General features: G+C 38.9%; 1 protein-coding gene across 7 annotated transcripts in view; it reads left to right on the top strand.

Annotated features, from left to right (window-relative positions):
- The first annotated feature begins 2,466 nt into the window (after positions 1–2,466).
- Sugb (Sugar baby) overlaps positions 2,467–18,631 on the top strand; it is a 52,917-nt gene continuing 36,752 nt past the window's right edge. Inside the window, exons 1-8 of one of the 7 annotated variants that reach the window (XM_071663522.1) lie at positions 2,479–2,623; positions 3,616–3,672; positions 3,953–4,062; positions 8,738–8,832; positions 9,068–9,269; positions 9,965–10,133; positions 15,635–15,811; positions 17,563–17,791. In XM_071663522.1, the coding sequence (XP_071519623.1) occupies positions 8,748–8,832; positions 9,068–9,269; positions 9,965–10,133; positions 15,635–15,811; positions 17,563–17,791 (862 nt within the window). In that variant the 5' untranslated portion in view covers positions 2,479–2,623; positions 3,616–3,672; positions 3,953–4,062; positions 8,738–8,747. Of the gene's footprint in view, positions 2,624–2,723; positions 2,741–2,778; positions 3,080–3,615; positions 3,712–3,952; positions 4,063–8,737; positions 8,833–9,067; positions 9,270–9,964; positions 10,134–15,634; positions 15,812–17,562; positions 17,792–18,631 lie in introns of those variants that run through there. The other 6 variants (XM_071663520.1, XM_071663521.1, XM_071663519.1 and 3 more) reach the window with 6 other exon arrangements.

Below are 18,631 nucleotides of genomic sequence, written 5' to 3'. Positions count from 1 at the left end.
TTCTCGACTTCCACACATTCTTCAAGGCCCCCAGAATTTTCGCCCCCTCCCCCACCCTATGATCCACTTCCGCTTCCATGGTTCCATCCGCTGCCAGATCCACTCCCAGATATCTAAAACACTTGACTTCCTCCAGCTTTTCTCCATTCAAACTCACCTCCCAATTGACTTGACCCTCAACCCTACTGTACCTAATAACCTTGTTCTTATTCACATTTACTCTTAACTTTCTTCTTCCACACACTTTACCAAACTCAGTCACCAGCTTCTGCAGTTTCTCACATGAATCAGCCACCAGCGCTGTATCATCAGCGAACAACAACTGACTCACTTCCCACGCTCTCTCATCCCCAACAGACTTCATACGTGCCCCTCTTTCCAAAACTCTTGCATTTACCTCCCTAACAACCCCATCCATAAACAAATTAAACAACCATGGAGACATCACACACCCCTGCCGCAAACCTACATTCACTGAGAACCAATCACTTTCCTCTCTTCCTACACGTACACATGCCTTACATCCTCGATAAAAACTTTTCACTGCTTCTAACAACTTTCCTCCCACACCATATATATATATATATGTATATATATATATATATATATATATATATATATATATATATATATATATATATATATATATATATATATATATATATATATATATATTTTTTTTCTTTTTTTTTTTTTGCTTTGTCGCTGTCTCCCGCGTTTGCGAGGTAGCGCAAGGAAACAGACGAAAGAAATGGCCCAACCCACCCCCATACACATGTATATACATACGTCCACACACGCAAATATACATACCTACACAGCTTTCCATGGTTTACCCCAGACGCTTCACATGCCTTGATTCAATCCACTGACAGCACGTCAACCCCGGTATACCACATCGCTCCAATTCACTCTATTCCTTGCCCTCCTTTCACCCTCCTGCATGTTCAGGCCCCGATCACACAAAATCTTTTTCACTCCATCTTTCCACCTCCAATTTGGTCTCCCACTTCTCCTCGTTCCCTCCACCTCTGACACATATATCCTCTTGGTCAATCTTTCCTCACTCATTCTCTCCATGTGCCCAAACCATTTCAAAACACCCTCTTCTGCTCTCTCAACCACGCTCTTTTTATTTCCACACATCTCTCTTACCCTTACGTTACTTACTCGATCAAACCACCTCACACCACACATTGTCCTCAAACATCTCATTTCCAGCACATCCATCCTCCTGCGTACAATACTATCCATAGCCCACGCCTCGCAACCATACAACATTGTTGGAACCATTATTCCTTCAAACATACCCATTTTTGCTTTCCGAGATAATGTTCTCGACTTCCACACATTCTTCAAGGGTCCCAGGATTTTCGCCCCCTCCCCCACCCTATGATCCACTTCCGCTTCCATGGTTCCATCCGCTGCCAGATCCACTCCCAGATATCTAAAACACTTTATATATATATATATATGTATATATATATATATTGCCATTTCCCGCATTAGTGATATATGTATCGCCATTTCCCGCATTAGTGAGGTAGCGTTAAGAACAGAGGACAGCCTTTGAGGGAATACCCTCACTTGGCTCCCTTCTCTGCTTTTTTTTTTTTAGAAAAGTAAAAAATGAGGGGAGTATTTCCAGCTCCCCGCTCCCTCCCCTTTTAGTCGCCTTCTTCGACACGCAGGGAATACGTAGGAAGTATTCTTTCTACCCTGTCGTATTCTTTCTCCCTTGTCATAGCCTTAACTACGTTCCCAGCTTATCGATCAACAGCGATGGGAGGATGAGTTGCTCAGAAATTTGTATACTTGGCAAAAAATTGTGGGAGGTGGGAATAAGACACGCACCTCTCCCCTCTCATCCAGTTCCGTCCTCCCTATTAGATGCAATGTCCAAGAATTATACTCAATTGACCGTCACTTTTCATGGTAATGCTAGACTACTTCCGCTCTACCAAGCGCAATGGCTGATAGTTCAATTCTTAGCTGAAAATAATGAAATAAGCTGTTTGAAAATATTATGCCATAAAATGAAAGACATGTCAACCGTATAAACAAAAAACTTGCATTCTTAGGAGAGTAAATGGAATGCAGATGTGGTTATATGACAGCTCATCTATTGTTCCTTTTGGGGAAGAATTTGTTGAATAGTTAGAATTTTATATTTTACAGAGACTTTTAATGAATTTCAACGTAAGTATAAAAAAGAAAACCAGAAAAGTTATATAGCAACATGTTAGATAGGTATTCGTACGCATTGTTTACATAGGCAACCATCCTTACCCAAAATCTTATCATTAGGTTTACTCTATTTACTTCCATAGTCTTTAGCATAAAGAAATGACCTCTAAAAGCTTCAAGTTTACCTTAAAAGTATTAACAATCTAAAGGCAATATAATATTACCTCTAGAGTGCCAAAAGTTACGGTTGATGTGAGTGAGATTACCGAACCTGGTCACGATTATACAAGCGGTAACCAGCATCTCGCAGTTGGAGTCGTGGACAAGCAATGTAAAGAGTTTTGGTACAAAACCTTGAGGGAAATTGAGTTACTTGATGGTAGGATTCGTACCCGGATACATATTTACTTGTGTATTACATCTAGTACGTATAAAGGTACGTGTTGGTGTTTGGATATAACTGGTGGTCTGTTTAGGGACGGATTATAACGCGTATAACATGGAAAGTGGCTGATGATGAAACAGTAGTTAACCCGGTGCGGGCAATGTGCCAGTAAGAATATGTTTATCGTTAGTTTATGAAACATTTTTATGGCGATTCTTTAATATAAATATAGTTAGTACATGGGTTGAACAGATAACATAATTTGGCCATGGTTCATGAAGAGGTTATTAACCGTAGGCCAAATGACAGGTTCATCATATTAATGTGGTAAAGGCGCTACTCACTGCCTCACAGCTGCTGCCAGGATGAAAGGGAAAGAGAAGGAACTTCACAAGGGATGGAGATAGTATTCCGCCATGGAAATGTTGTGAGAAAGTGTTGATAGTCAAAGTTTCTGTATTTTTGAAGTTCCACATCAGGTGTAGCTTTAGGAGAATGCTACTTATGGTAAAGGTTCTTTATATATATATATATATATATATATATATATATATATATATATATATATATATATATATATAGTAACGTGATTAAAATAGTACCCGTAGAGCATGATTTGGGACATTTAGATTTAATGATACTGAATGTATCCAAGAAAATATGGGTAACTTGTATAATGATTCAACAGAACTTAAGAAAAGCTCACCTAGCCTCATTAGCAATAAAGATTTATCTCAGTTTTCAATTGAGTAGTCAAAATATGCAGTACTAAGGAAAGTGCACCTCCAAAGTGGCATTAGATGTCAACAAACAGACTGCATGATTCCAGCAGATAACTATTAAATTGGTATATTTCTACTCTCATTTCAGCTCCCAAGTGAGATTTTTATGTGTATATTTACTATGACATTAATGAACCTTATATTTACCTGTATATACTTTTCTTGACTTTAAACCTTAAATATTATGTTCCAAATCATGTTCTGCATCTTTTTGTATTCTCCAAACATATAATAAATCTACTGATCATTCAATATTCATAGGTAATTGTGAGGTAGAGCCAAATGGATAACCAGAGTTCCTGCTTGGACATATTCGTGGTTCGTTGAGGAGGAGAATCAAAACTGAAACTGGATAATGTATCACGTTCATGTTACAGTTCGTTCGTTCACATATGAGATTTTAAATGTAGTACTTCTTATTGAGTGTTAGGAGTTCATTGATATGATTTTGTTTCATTTTTGTAAGTTGTTTCTGTAGTGCCCTTGAACTGTATATATTCTGAATTATGTACATTAATGGAAAACTTAGATGAGAATGAACACAACTGTTGAGAACCTTACCAAAGAAATAACTGAATACCTCCCCGTGAACTTTCAGATAAGAACAGTGCTCCTCTGAAAAAACCCTTGTTTATTATGGCTGCTCCAAGTGGAGGAAAGCAGTTGGCCATAACAATGACATATTTCTAATACAGAATTGAATATAAGGTAAATATTGAGTCTAAGGTTTTTATAGGCTCTCTTTATTTTGTAATAATGTTCTTTTTGTTTTCTGTAAAATCTACCTTATTTCCAACTTGTTTTGGGTGTTATAGGATAGGAACTACAGGTACATTTTACAACCAGGTATTTACGTATTGTACTGGGTGAGAACCATTTTAAAGCTAATTATGCCACAGCTGAAAATGTTCTTTTACTGAGAACAGGTTCTGATAAATGTTGAAGATGAGGAGTATTGTTAGTATCATAAGACCTCTTTCTTGTGGACTAATTAAGGTAAGAGTTTACAGTTAGAAGCTGAATTCCGCTAATTTCCGATTTTTTCCCAGGATCATTGATAAATAAACCGTTTGTTTTCCTTCATCCTCAAATGATAATTATTGTTCGAAGTCCTCTCTCCTATCAGGAGGAGTTTAAGGAGTAGCAAAGAGTACTCTGATTCAGAGGCAAATAGTCCAAGATCACCTGAATCACTTTGTGTTCTGAAATAGGGTATGCATTAGGTGCAAACTGCTCTCCCCACGCTCATGATGCTAAATTATTTTCAGCTTTACAGCAGTCTAAGGTTCTAGGAGCTCTTAAAATGTTCAACACTCATAGCACTCTTTTTAGCCATGATTTCTTACAGAATGACTGGCCATTGTACCATAAAAAAACTACAGCTGCTTGAGAACATGTGCATTGAGTTTGAGTTTATGTTGACCAAGCATCTGTTTATCTGAGACATGTGGGAGTTGACCAGGCTAGGCCTTGTTTTGTCCTGAAATTTCTAGAATTATTTCTTTGGTGTAAAGGTACAAAAAAATAGTATCGCATTATTAGACTTAGTAAATCAGTGCAAAACTACATGTATGTGTTCAGAGAGAATATTATATGTAGATGAAGTTAAGTAGATGTGCTCTGAAGTGATGCACAGCAGGTTGTTACATATTCTCCTGATGCTCTGTGTCCCATACTGTGGACAGAGGCTAACAGAGTATTCTGTTACATCCCAGACTCAGACCAATGGGTCCTTACCCAACCAAACTATGATTTAATGTGACTGACATGCACAGAAATTTCGGTTTCATCCCAAACTTATTCAGGTGGAGTCTGGAGGGTCATTTATAAGCTGATTTTTGATACATTGAAGCCTTTCAGATTGAGGTTGCACTTCATTTAAGTTTAGAAGTACATTGTTTTTAAAGAGAAAAATTAGAGAAGTGTATAATTGTAGCTGGTATATAAAGGGGAGTATTTATGCATTGCACAATTGTTCATATCTTTGATATTTTATTGTCACTATAAAATTTTGCTGTGGAGAGCATGATTTACAAGATCAGGGAAAATGTGGAATGAATGTTGCCTGTGCTACATTAGGGTTTCAGTAATGATAAGGTTTACTTTTGTGCCTTCCATTGGTTAACTTCTCTTTGTGCTTGGAGAGTGTCTTTATGATTAATGATCACTCATATCTATTTTCTTTCAATCTATTGATACCAAAAGCTCACCAAATCTGAACTGGTTTTGGGAGACGAGTGAAAAGATGGAGCTGAAATTGAATTACCTATACGGGAGAAAGAATACTTCCCACGCATTCCCTGTGTGTCATAGAAGGCGACTAAAGGGGACGGGAGTGGGGGGATAGAAACCCCCCCTCCTTGTATTTTAACTTTCTAAAAGGGAGACAAGGAGTCACGTGGGGAGTGCTCATCCTCCTCAAAGGCTCAGATTAGGGTGTCCAAATGTGTGTGGATGTAACCAAGATGAGAAAAAAGGAGAAATAGGTAGAATGCTTGAGGAAAGGAACCTGGATGTTTTGGCTCTGAGTGAAACGAAGCTCATGGGTGATGGGGAATGTCTTGGGAGTAAAGTCAGTGGTTGGTGAGAAGACAAAAGCAAAGGAAGGAGTAGCACTACTCCTTAAGCAGGAGTTGTGGGAGTGTGTGATAGACTGTAAGAGAGTAAACTCTAGATTGATATGGGTAAAACTAAAAGTGTTTTGGGAGCAACAGAGTGAGTGTGTTAGCAGCTTTGATGCACGAGACTGGGTTATAGTGATGGGTGATTTGAATGCAAAGGTGAGTAATATGGCAGTTGAGGGTATAATTGGTGTACATGGTGTGCTCAGTGTTGTAAATGTTGTAGATTTGTGTGCTGAAAAAGCAATGGTGATTGGGAATACCTGGTTTAAATTGAGATAAGTATGTAAGTAGGAGAGATGGCCAGAGAGCATTATTGGATTACATGTTAATTGATAGGCGCATGAAAGAGAGACTTTTGGATGTGCTGAGAGGGGCAACTGGGGGGATGTCTGACCATTATCTTGTGGAGGTGAAGGTATAGAGGTTGTTCAGAAAAGAAGAGAGAATGTTAGGGTGAAGAGAGCGGAGAGAGTAAGTGAGCTTGGAAAGGAGACTTGTGTGAGGAAGTACCAGGAGAGATTGAGAGCAGAATGGAAAAAGGTCAGAGCAGAGGACGTAAGGGGAGTGGGGTAAGAATGGGATGTATTTAGGGAAGCAGTGATGGCTTGTGCAAAAGATGCCTGTGGTATGAGAAAGGTGGGAGGTGGGGAGATTAGAAAGGGTAGTGAGTGGTGGGATGAAGAAGTAAGATTATTAGTGAAAGAGAAGAGAGGCATTTGGACGTTTTTTGCTGGAAAATAGTGGAAATGACTGGGAGATGTATAACAGAAAGAGGCAAGAGGTCAAGAGAAAGGTGCTTGAGGTGAAAAAGAGGGCAAATGAGAGTCGGGGTGAGAGAGTATCATTGAAGTTTAGGGAAAATAAAAAGATGTTTTGGAAGGAGGTAAATAAAATGCATAAGACAGGAGAACAAATGGGAACAACAGTGAAGGGGGCAAATGGGGAGATAGTAACAAGTAGTAGTGAAGTGAGCAGTGTGGTTTCATAGGTGGTAGAGGATGTGTGGATCAGGTGTTTGCTTTGAAGAATGTATGTGAGAAATACTTAGAAAAGCAGATGGATTTATGTGTAGCAGTTATGGATCTGGAGAAGGCATATGATAGGGTTGATAGAGATGCTTTGTGGAAGGTATTAAGAGTATATGGTGTGGGAGGCAAGTTGCTAGAAGCAGTGAAAAGTTTTTATCAAGGATGTAAGGCATGTGTACGAGTAGGAAGAGAGGAAAGTGAGTGGTTCCCACTGAATGTTGGTTTGCGGCAGGGATGTGTGATGTCTCCATGGTTGTTTAATTTGTTTATGGATGGGGATGTTAGGGAGGTGAATACAAGAGTTTTGGAGAGAGGGGCAAGTATGCAGTCTGTTGTGGAGGAGAGGGCTTGGGAAGTGAGTCAGTTGTTGTTCGCTGATGATACAGCGCTGGTGGATCATTCGGGTGAGAAACTGCTGAGGTTGGTGACTGAGTTTGGTAAAGTGTGTGAAAGATGAAAGCTGAGAGTAAATGTGAATAAGAGCAAGGTTATTAGATACAGGAGAGTTGAGGGACAAGTCAATTGGGAGGTAAGTTTGAATGGAGAAAAACTGGAGGAAGTGAAGTGTTTTAGACATCTGGGAGTGGATTTGGCAGTGGATTGAACCATGGAAGCAGAAGCGAGTCACAGGGTGGGGGAGGGAGCAAAGGTTCTAGGAGCATTGAAAAATGAGTGGAAGGCGAGAATGTTATCTCAAAGAGCAAAAATGGGTATGTTTGAAGGAATTGTGGTTCCAACAATGATATATGGTTGTGAGGCATGGGCGATAGATAGGGTTGTGCAGAGAGGGGGTGGATATGTTGGAAATGAGATGTTCTAGGATAATATGTGGTGAGGTGGTTTGATTAAGTAATGGAAGGGTAAGAGAGATGTGTGGTAATAAAAAGAGTGTGGTTGAGAGAGCAGAAGAGGGTGTATTGAAATGGTTTGGTCACATGGAGAGAATGAATGAGGAAAGATGGACAAAGAGGATACATGTGTCAGAGTTGGAGGGAACGAGAAGTGGGAGACCAAATTGGAGGTGGAAGGATGGAGTGAAAAAGATTTTGAGCGATCAGGGCTTGAACATACAGGAGGGTGAAAGGCATGTAAGGAATAGAGTGAATTGGAACGATGTGGTATACTGGGGTCGATGTGCTGTCAATGCATTGAACCAGGGCATGTGAAGCATCTGGGTTAAACCATGGAAAGTTTTGTTTTGCCTGGATGTAGAAAGGGAGCTGTGGTTTCGGTGCATTACACATGACATCTAGAGACTGCATGTGAAAGAATGTGGCATTTGTTGTCTTTTCCTAGCACTACTTCGCGCATGGGGTGTGTGTGTGTGTGTGTGTGTGCTGCTGTTTTTCATGTGTGGCAGGGTGGTGACAGGAATGGGTGATGGCAGCAAGTATGAATGTGTACATGTGTATATATGTTTATGTCTGTGTATGTATATGTATGTATACGTTGAAATGTATAGGTATGTATATGTGCGTGTGTGGGCGTTTATGTACATATGTGTGTATGTGGGTGGGTTGGGCCATTCTTTCGCCTGTTTCCTTGTGCTGCCTTGCTAACTCGGGAGATCGTGACTAAGTATAATGATAAAGAATAAATAAGAAAAGAAATATGTGTATATTTATGAAGTTAACCAAAACCAGCTGGAAAACAAAATTTATTATATATGATAGACTTTGTTAGTAAATTATTTGATGTTTTTGGTTACTGATGATTGTATATAATTTCCAGATAGTGACTCATGTCTTTGCAGCAGTATTTAAACAAAATGAAGATCAATATGAAATATTTGCCTGTCAAGGCTCACTACTTTCTTTTGTTTGCAGGTTTGTATTTCACATTCAGTCTGGAAATACTGATATATATGTATGTGTGCGTATATGAGTGGATGGGCCATTCTTTGTCTGTTTTCTGGTGCTACCTTGCTGACGTGGGAAACAGTGATCAAGTATAATGATATAATGATAATATATATTGTCATGATTTGTTGATAGATTTATTAATGAATTAGTTGATAATGTATATTCATCTAATGTGTATGAACTTTCAATACTGCTCCAGGCACAGCTCCAGTTCTTCCATTCTTGCCAGTGTATGCTCGACAACAGGGCATCTCTCCTGCTGGCATTGGCCTAATATACACTGTCTTACCTTTTGTTGGACTCATTGTTAAAACAGCATCAGGAGCACTCTCTGACTGGCTGCGGATCCATCGTGGAATGTTTTTGTCTGCTATTGTTGTATGTGCACTTGGCTTTTTCAGGTGGGTTAAAAAAGATTTACCGCTATGCATCTCCTTTTTCCTTCTATAAACCCTCCTTCCATACTCTCATTTTGCATGGCCCTCTGTCTCAAGTACAGTTGTCAAATTACTTTTTTGAACCTTTGAACTTCAAAAGATATCAGTTAGGATTTAGTGTGTGTTTGATAAATGACACTGATTTTAGCTATGCATCTCCTTTTTCCTTCTATAAACCCTCCTTCCATACTCTCATTTTGCATGGCCCTCTGTCTCAAGTACAGTTGTCAAATTACTTTTCTAAGCCTCTGAACCTCAAAAGATATCAGTTAGGTTTAGTGTGTGTTCGATAAATGACACTGATTTTAGTGGTTTGGGCTGTATTAAAAGGAGAGAGAGAGAGAGAGAGAGAGAGAGAGAGAGAGTCAGTTATATAATTAATTTGTGAAATTAAGGCAGTTGGAGGATACTGTAGTTTTATAGAGTGTAAATAGGGATTGCTGGTACCTTGAAATAGTTTGTGATTAAGGAAGGAAGTTATGCTTACTCTGTTGTCTCTACAAAAATTTGCTGATAGTTTATGATTCCTCATTTTGTTAAAAAGGACATATTTGTATCATCTTAATGATATCATTATTGAATTTTACTTTGCATTGAGATTCTGTTGTACTGAAATGTTTTACCTCTCTAATACGGGTACTTAATTTGTTCTCATATAGCATCTACTTCACCCCTGCTGTGCCTCAGAAGCCAAGCCATGCCTTAGCTCATGTGAAGCTTTACTGCAATGACTCTTCCACTTCATTCAAGCACTGCTTTTCTAAAGATAAATGTGGCCAAAGTGATTTTCTTAACAGCATCTCAGGGAACTATACAACAGATTGTGAGGTTAGTAGATTAAAACGAAGTTTCAGTTGTGATGGATTCTGAGATTATACAAGAGAAAAAGATTGTGGGCTGATGACATTCATTCAGGAAAACTGGATCACATTAAATGTTAACTATCCACCTAGAAATATTGCACAAGGCTTTGTTAGTTTTATATTCATATCACTGTCATTAATGATTGTTCAGCTCTTGTTAGATAGGATGTAAAATCAGTATTGCCATAATCTAGTCCAACCATTAGACATTGCCATCATCCCTGTGACCTGTCATCTGTTTATTTAAAGTCTATGGCAAATTCATGTATGTTAGGTTACAGGATATCTTAGGCTCATTCACAGACTTGAAAGATTTTTTTTTATAACAAGTCAGTGCTTGTGGGATGCTCACATAGAAAGGATTTATTTAATGAGTTAGAAGCCACTTACTCAACTAATCTTTGGCAAAAGGTGTAATAGTTGTTAGAACTACTTATATAGACCATATAAAGATGTAAGCCTAACTTTCAGAGTTCAACAGTTGGATGGATGTATAGTATACTGGTGCCTAATCTTTCTTTCATACTTTCATACTTGTTTCATGCCATTTAATGCTTTCTTCTTCCACAATTACACCTATACCCTTTGTTGTTTCATTAAGGGACTTAGCGACTCATACCCTGCACATCTCTCTTGCTCATCTCTCCTTTTGTCTCACCAAACTTAGCGAGGAACCAGAATTGCTCCTAAGTACTTAGATTCTCTTACCTCTTCTGGTCTTTCTTCCATCATTTCCAAAACACAGTTTATTACACTTTCTTCTTTCACTATGTATGGTTTTGCAAAATCTATACTTTCACTCTCTTTCCTTTCAAACTCCATTACTTTACCGTTACTTGCATTTGCCATCAATTGCATATGCTTGCACGTATCATTAAAGACACAACCATCTGCAGTTACTCTTCACTCTGAGCAAACAACACAATATTATCCTCAAACACACACACACACACACACACACACACACACACACACACACACACACACACACACACACACCTATATATATTTTTATTTTTTATTTATTATACTTTGTCGCTGTCTCCCGCATTTGCGAGGTAGCGCAAGGAAACAGACGAAAGAAATGGCCCAATCCACCCACATACACATGTATTATACTTAAATGCCAGCACATGGACTTATACATACATGTACATTTCAACATATACATACACAGACATATACATATAAACACATGTACATATTCATACTTGCTACCTTCATCCATTCCCATTGCCACCCTGCCACACATGAAAAGCATCCCCCCCCTCTCCCCACTCACACAAAGTAGTGCTAGGAAAAGACAAGAAGGCCACATTCGTTCACACTCAGTCTCTAGCTGTCATGTGTAATGCACCGAAACCACAACTCTCTTTCCACATCCAGGCCCCACAAAACTTTCCATGGTTTACCCCATACGATTCACATGCCCTGGTTCAATCCATTGACAGCATGTTGACCCTGGTATACCACATCATTCCAATTCACTCAATTCCTTGCACACCTTTCATACTCCTGTATGTTAAGGCCCCGATCTCTCGAAATCTTTTTCACTTCCCGCTTCTCCTTGTTCCCTCTACCTCTGACACATATCCTCAACACACCCTCTTCTGCTCTCTCAACCACACTCTTTTTATTACCACACATCTCTCTTACCCTTTCATTACTTACTCGATCAAAGCGCCTCACACCACATATTGTCCTCAAACATTTCATTTCCAACACATCCACCCTCCGCCACACAACCCTATCTAAAGCCCGTGCCTCACAACCACATAACATCGTTGGAACCACTTCCGAGATAATATTCTCGCCTTTCACACATTCTTCAACACTCCCAGAACCTGTATTTACTTTTCCAAGAGAAGGAACAAAGAATGGGGCCAAGTGAGGATATTCCCTGTAAGGCTCGGTCCTGTTCTTAATGCTACCTCGCAAATGCAGGAAATTGCTAATATGTATGAAAAAAAATTGCATTGCCCTGCCTCACACCAACATTTATACCAAAACACTCACTCAACTCTCTATCTACTATTACACATGCATTTGCTTCTCAGTAGAAGGCTTTCACACCGTACAACAGTTGCACCCTTGCTCATTATATCCTTATCACATCCCATGAAACATTCCACTCAGCTGTGTCATACACTTTCTCCAGATCCAAAAATGCTGCAGCTTATCTTATGCTAGATACTTTTCCCACAGTCATTTTCACCACAAAAATCTGACCCACACATCCCCTTCCTTTCCTAAAACCCCCTTGTTCCTCACTTATTCTGATTCAGTCACTTCCATCACTCTTGATCAACACCCTTGCATACACTTTTTCTGGTATACTTGATAATAGACTTAATCTCTTGTGATTGCTACATACATACTTATCATCTTTTTCCTTGAATATAAGAACAGTTATAGCCTTCACCCAGTCCTCAGGCACAGTCTTCTGTTTCCATGCTTAATTACATATCATGTGCATCCAGTGTGTCACACTTTCTCCTTTACACTTCAACATTTCAGCTATAATCCCATTCACTCCGGGTGCCTCTCCTTCCCTCAGCATCATTATTGCCCTTTTTACCTCCCTTCTTGCTAAAAGCCCTTCCACTTATATACTTTTCCTTCCATCCTCCATACCCATGCATGTAACAGCTACTACTTTACCTTCTCCATCATTCATCAGTTCTTCAAAATACTCGTCCATCTTCCTTTCACTTCCTCCTTTTGATTCAGCAACTCCCCTGCCTTACTTCTCACTGTAACTTTTCCACTCTTACATCCACCTCTTTCCTTTTTCACCTCCTACCACTACAGTCTCTTATTTTCCTTAAACTGTTCAGTTAACTGTCTTCCAAAATCTTCACTTACTGTTTCTTTGCTTTCCTCTATCAGCTTCTTAACATTGCACTTGCACATCTAATATTCTTTCCTCCTCCTTTGCTTAACTTCCACTGGTATCTTCTCACAGCTAGCACTGCCTTTCTCAACCTTTCATCCACTGCCACATCATCAGATCAAACCCTTTTGCTCTCTTCCTCCAACATTTCTCATACATGTGGATCATCTTGTGCTGAAAACATTTGTTTGCAAGGAATAAACCCCTCTCAGCACAGACATCCACAAGGTAACTTCCAATCTCATTTACTCTAAGCACTCCCTATTTACCTACTGTCTCGCCAGTTTCATCACATCACCTTTGCATTCATATTGCCCATTACAACCACCTTTATCTCTGCATCAAAACCATTTACACAGTCATTTGAATTCCTCCAGAAATGCTTCATTTCATCATTACCTTGCAGTCTTCATATTCAGAGGCACACATACCCATACCTATGCATATTTCACAGTTCCAGTTTTGTTTCACCCTTGCTATTCTTGATTTATTCCATGCATGCTCTGTGACACTCTCCCATGCTCTCAGTGACAGCAGAATTGCATATCCTTCTTTCCCCTTTCCTTGATGATTTTCATTTGTTCCCATCCATACCACTCCTCCTCCCATGCCTTCCCATAGCTTGGATTCATCACTTTCATTTTGAGTCCATACACCCTGCCCAAGGATGTAGGTTACCGCAATCACCAGCACATCCAAACTATAACTTTTTGAATTTCTCCACAAGCTTCCTCCTTCTACTCTAACCAATCATTCTGTTTACATTCAGAGCCATCTCGCTCAATCGCTAACCCCTTTTACTCCCCGGCATATTTGGTAGTCTCCAGTGCTGCTTTTTGGCCATTTGTGCCTCACCCTTGGCAGTCCACTAGTAGAGAGCAGCTCCTGTGCAGTGAGGGATCCTAAATTGTTTTAAAAATTAAATCCCCATCACACTGCTATTATTTACCTGTATTTATGAAACTTTTACTACTATTACCCTGACAGAGCTGGGCAGTGCCCCCCCCCCCTTCTGTTCCACCCCTAATGGTGTAATAATGAGGTCACCAGCAGAAGTGGGGTGAAACTTAAATACTCCAGATAACTATAGTATCCCCTTGAGGCTCTAAAATTCAAGACTTTTCCCAATTTTGAGCCTATACCACGGTAGCAGCACCCCTTGACCTCTTTGGTTATGAAACCGCCACTGTGCAGAGATAAGATGAGAAACAGAATATGATGACAAGCATTAAAAAGAAAGAAGCCAGTAGTTTGGTTTATGGATGGCAGATTTATGAAGTTTACCCAAGTATTTTAGTTTTAATGAAATGGAAAGTAAGACCAGCAGTCCTGATACAGATAGTGCAGGTACACTCGAATTTCCGGCAGCTGATGGTTCGGCACCTTTAGGGACAGAATTACGTGAGGAAACTTGAAATTACTGCAGCCACCAGACTAGTTTACTGGGCAGCCACAGATGGTGTTGTGTGTAGGGCACGCTTATTAACATTCTTTACTCTGCACTTGTTGGTGGTGATACTGCAATTCTGTGAGATTCTTAGCTTATTTTGCTTAGATTTAATCTAAGCTATGGCTTTAAGGCATATGAGAGTGTCACTCATGGTGTCAAATGTAAACACCAGTCCATATTGATCCAAGATAAAGTAGAACTGTTGAAAAAATGGATGATGGTGTTTCGACAACATCGGAATCATGGAGTGGACTTGTCAGGTAGCATGATAATGGACCAGGCTAAGTTGTTCCATAAAGAACTTAAAGTACAACATGAGCATGACTGTAGTGTAGGATGGGGTCTACAAACCTCAAAGGTGCTGCCGAGTATGTTGATGAATTTGCAAAACTCGTAGCTGACAAGCACCTCAGTCCTGAGCAGGTGTATAATGCTGACAAAACTGCATTATTCTGGTGATGCACACCCAGGAAACCACTTACAACAGAAGATGAAGAAGACCCCAAAGGATTCAAACAATCTAAAGACAGACTTACCATCTTAGGGTGCTCAAACATTTGATATTTGTTTAATTTAAATTTCTAGCAGTCCATGGTATACTTTAGACACAGGAGATGTATAATTAGTGGGTTAGAGGTGTGTTGATGAATTATTATTACATGACCATGGTTGGTCCAGCAAAATGATTAATCTGACAAGGCTTTGGATCTAAGAGTGCCGGAAAATTGGTGGTGTATCTGTATAACATAATTCCAAGCACTGCTTTATTAATTAGGTATGACTGCTGTAATACTTCCTGGGGTGGTTTTTGTGTATAAGTACATATTTGTTTAGAAGAAATCTTACCTAGATTCTGAGTCATCTTATACCAGATATCCTTCTAATTAAGGTGATAGTTTTACAAAGTTAAACATTTATCCTTGTAATTATTAAACACAAAGTGTATATTACAGTTCTGCCAAAATTAGGCTCACTGTACTCACTTGTAGGGTTGCTCAGAAGTGTGATATACTGAAGGGAAAGATCCCAGCATTAAATTCTTGAATTCTGAATATAGGTTGAAGTTATGATTTAGATTGAAAATATTCTTAAAATATATTAAGATCCTTATTTTACATCTCAGGTTATCTGTGATGCACATGAAACAGAAGCATTGAATATATGTGATGCCTGGAATGTATCTTCAGTTTGCGAAGGTGGTGAACTCAACTTAACAGCATCCACCAACTTGCATGATAATGATCAAGAACACCTCTGTACTTTCTTTCCCATCTTGGACATTACAGTTGCAGGACAAGAGGTAAAATTTATCTCACTTTAATGATGACTAAGTTAACATCCACTGTTATTTTTTTAATTGTAATCTGAAAAAAATCCCCTTTCAGGTATGATAGCATTATTTCTCTATATATACAAGCTGTAATGTAGTTGAATCTTTTTTTGATTGTTAGCATGTTATATCTTATTTAAAGTAAATTTATATTTGCACATAAAGATTTTACTTTGCAGATTTGTATTTTCATGTGGTCTGGATTTAGTAATTCATTTTTATCTTAAGAGCTGAAGTTATACCTTGGAGAAGAGTATGAAGTGCAGTGAGAGCCTAGGTAAATAAGTTAATTGTAATATTCAGAAAGCCTGCATGATTAATAACCCTTGTGTTTATAGCATTACTTAACTGCCTCAAGGACAAGTCATTCTTTATTCCTTTTTATCAACAAGAATGTCAACTGCAGTATAAAAATAACTGACTGTAACCAAGATTCACTCTCCCTCATTATCCATTACCTTGGTTTATGTGTGTGAGTTTTAAGAGATAAGTAGAGTAAAGAATAAAGATATGAGAAGAAAATTAGTGGAGAATAATGAGAAAAATACTTGCTTGAATGCCTGAAATGGCCTTGCAGAATATCTGGTAGATGAGATATTAGGGAGATCTGTTTGCAGAAGAGATAAACAACTCCAAAGAGAGAAGTGTGAAAGACTTGGATTGTTTTAGATTTGAATGCCTGTGAATTTATAGTCAACCCTTTAGAACTAAACTTCACATACATCTATGTTACCTGGAGAAGGGAACCTTGTGTAGGTCCTATGATCTGTGTTTTTGCACCAATAATCAAATTTCAGCAGATCATTGAGGACAATGCAAGATTCACAAGTCCTCCTTTTACAAGAATTACAAGAGTTTTTCTGGAACTCTTTAGCCATGGCATGGCCTGCTCAGGGCAGATGACATCTAGCTGAATTTAATCCATGAGATGAGGTGTCTGTCTTTCCAGATGAAAATATGTTTGTTAATGAGTATCCATTTGCACCAAGTGGATCATAACAATCTAAATGAGATGGTGACAGTTGAGGCACATCAACACCAGGCTAAGTAGTGCTTGGCTTTGTCTCAGCATTATACTCCTACCAGAAGTTTTTATTTCTCCTGGGGAAACTTGTGGCAGTTTCACGTTTCTTTGTTTTGTTCTTATGTAATTTTTTTTCTTTCCGCAAAATTGTGTTTTCCTCAGAAAACACCCATTTTTCAGAAGCATTAGAAAATTTATGGGCCTTCTTAAGGGGTTACTTTTGTGCAGAGATGTTTCATGTGCAAGGGTGGAAGTGTAAGATGGAATTTTACTCATATCACACAACTTCATTTAGTGTGGAAAGTGCAAAGTAGTTCTTTGGAAGACTGATTTTTCAGCGTACACACAAATTTGGATACTTGTGTGTATGATTAGAATCTGTATGCACATGATCTGCCACATGTAAATTTAAAGATGATAGACAGAACTTTGAAATGGCATAGTTGTGGAAAATATTGGGAAGAGTTTATGAAAATTGTATGCAAGGAAGAAGGAAAAAATTAAAAACATAAACTAGAGGGATAGAGTGAGGATATACAGAAATTTTACTTGAGATACCTTGCTGGATAGTGGAAGACATATTTTGCATCAACCAGAATATTGTGGTACTAGGGTGAAGTTCAGATGATAATTTAGTGATACAAGTATCTTAGTTTTTACTTTTATTCACATAATTAAAAAAATATTATTTTTTCAGCTGGCTGATTCTACCTGCCCAACTGAAATTACAATCAATTGCTCCATGGTTTGTGATGATGGCAGTTTTATGAACTATCTGGATGCTCCTGTTACCGTTCCACCATCCACATATCACGAGTTGCTCTCCTATTATCAGTTTTGGCTGTATGTGTTGACAGTTGTTATTGCCTGGTGTGGGTTGGGTGTCACTGTTGTCATGTCAGACACAATATGCTTCCAGGTTTTAGGTAAGTTATATTAATTTCATAGATAAAGTAAGATAAGTATGTATCTTTCGTGATAGTTTTCCTTAGGTTATATTAATCAAGAAATGGGCATCATGTATACTTTTCATGTACAGTATGTGAAACTTGGGTCACTTCAGAGTTCTGTGCAGAAGTAATTTATATATGCAAACACCTTTTCATTGAGCTCCTGCCTCTCACTTGGGGCATACTGACTTGTAACAGTGTTGGATGAGACTGTTAGTAATTGTCACTCCATTTAGGTATATGAATCGATCAGCTTTTTTATTTTCCCCATTTCATTTTTGTTGGAGGCTCCAATCACTGACAAAAATCAACATCAAGGCTGGGCCTTAATTGAAATGTAAAGTGGTTAATGAATAGTAAAAAGAAGAGGTAAGTTTGAATGGAGAAAAACTGGAGGAAGTAAAGTGTTTTAGATATCTGGGAGTGGATCTGGCAGCGGATGGAACCATGGAAGCGGAAGTGGATCATAGGGTGGGGAGGGGGCGAAAATCCTGGGAGCCTTGAAGAATGTGTGGAAGTCGAGAACATTATCTCGGAAAGCAAAAATGGGTATATTTGAAGGAATAGTGGTTCCAACAATGTTGTATGGTTGCGAGGCATGGGCTATGGATAGAGTTGTGTGCAGGAGGATGGATGTGCTGGAAATGAGATGTTTGAGGACAATGTGTGGTGTGAGGTGGTTTGATCGAGTAAGTAACGTAAGGGTAAGAGAGATGTGTGGAAATAAAAAGAGCGTGGTTGAGAGAGCAGAAGAGGGTGTTTTGAAATGGTTTGGGCACATGGAGAGAATGAGTGAGGAAAGATTGACCAAGAGGA

This window comes from Panulirus ornatus, chromosome 7, assembly GCF_036320965.1.
Source record: "Panulirus ornatus isolate Po-2019 chromosome 7, ASM3632096v1, whole genome shotgun sequence".
NCBI classification, from domain to species: domain Eukaryota; kingdom Metazoa; phylum Arthropoda; class Malacostraca; order Decapoda; family Palinuridae; genus Panulirus; species Panulirus ornatus.
This window is presented reverse-complemented; position numbering and strand designations above follow the sequence as displayed.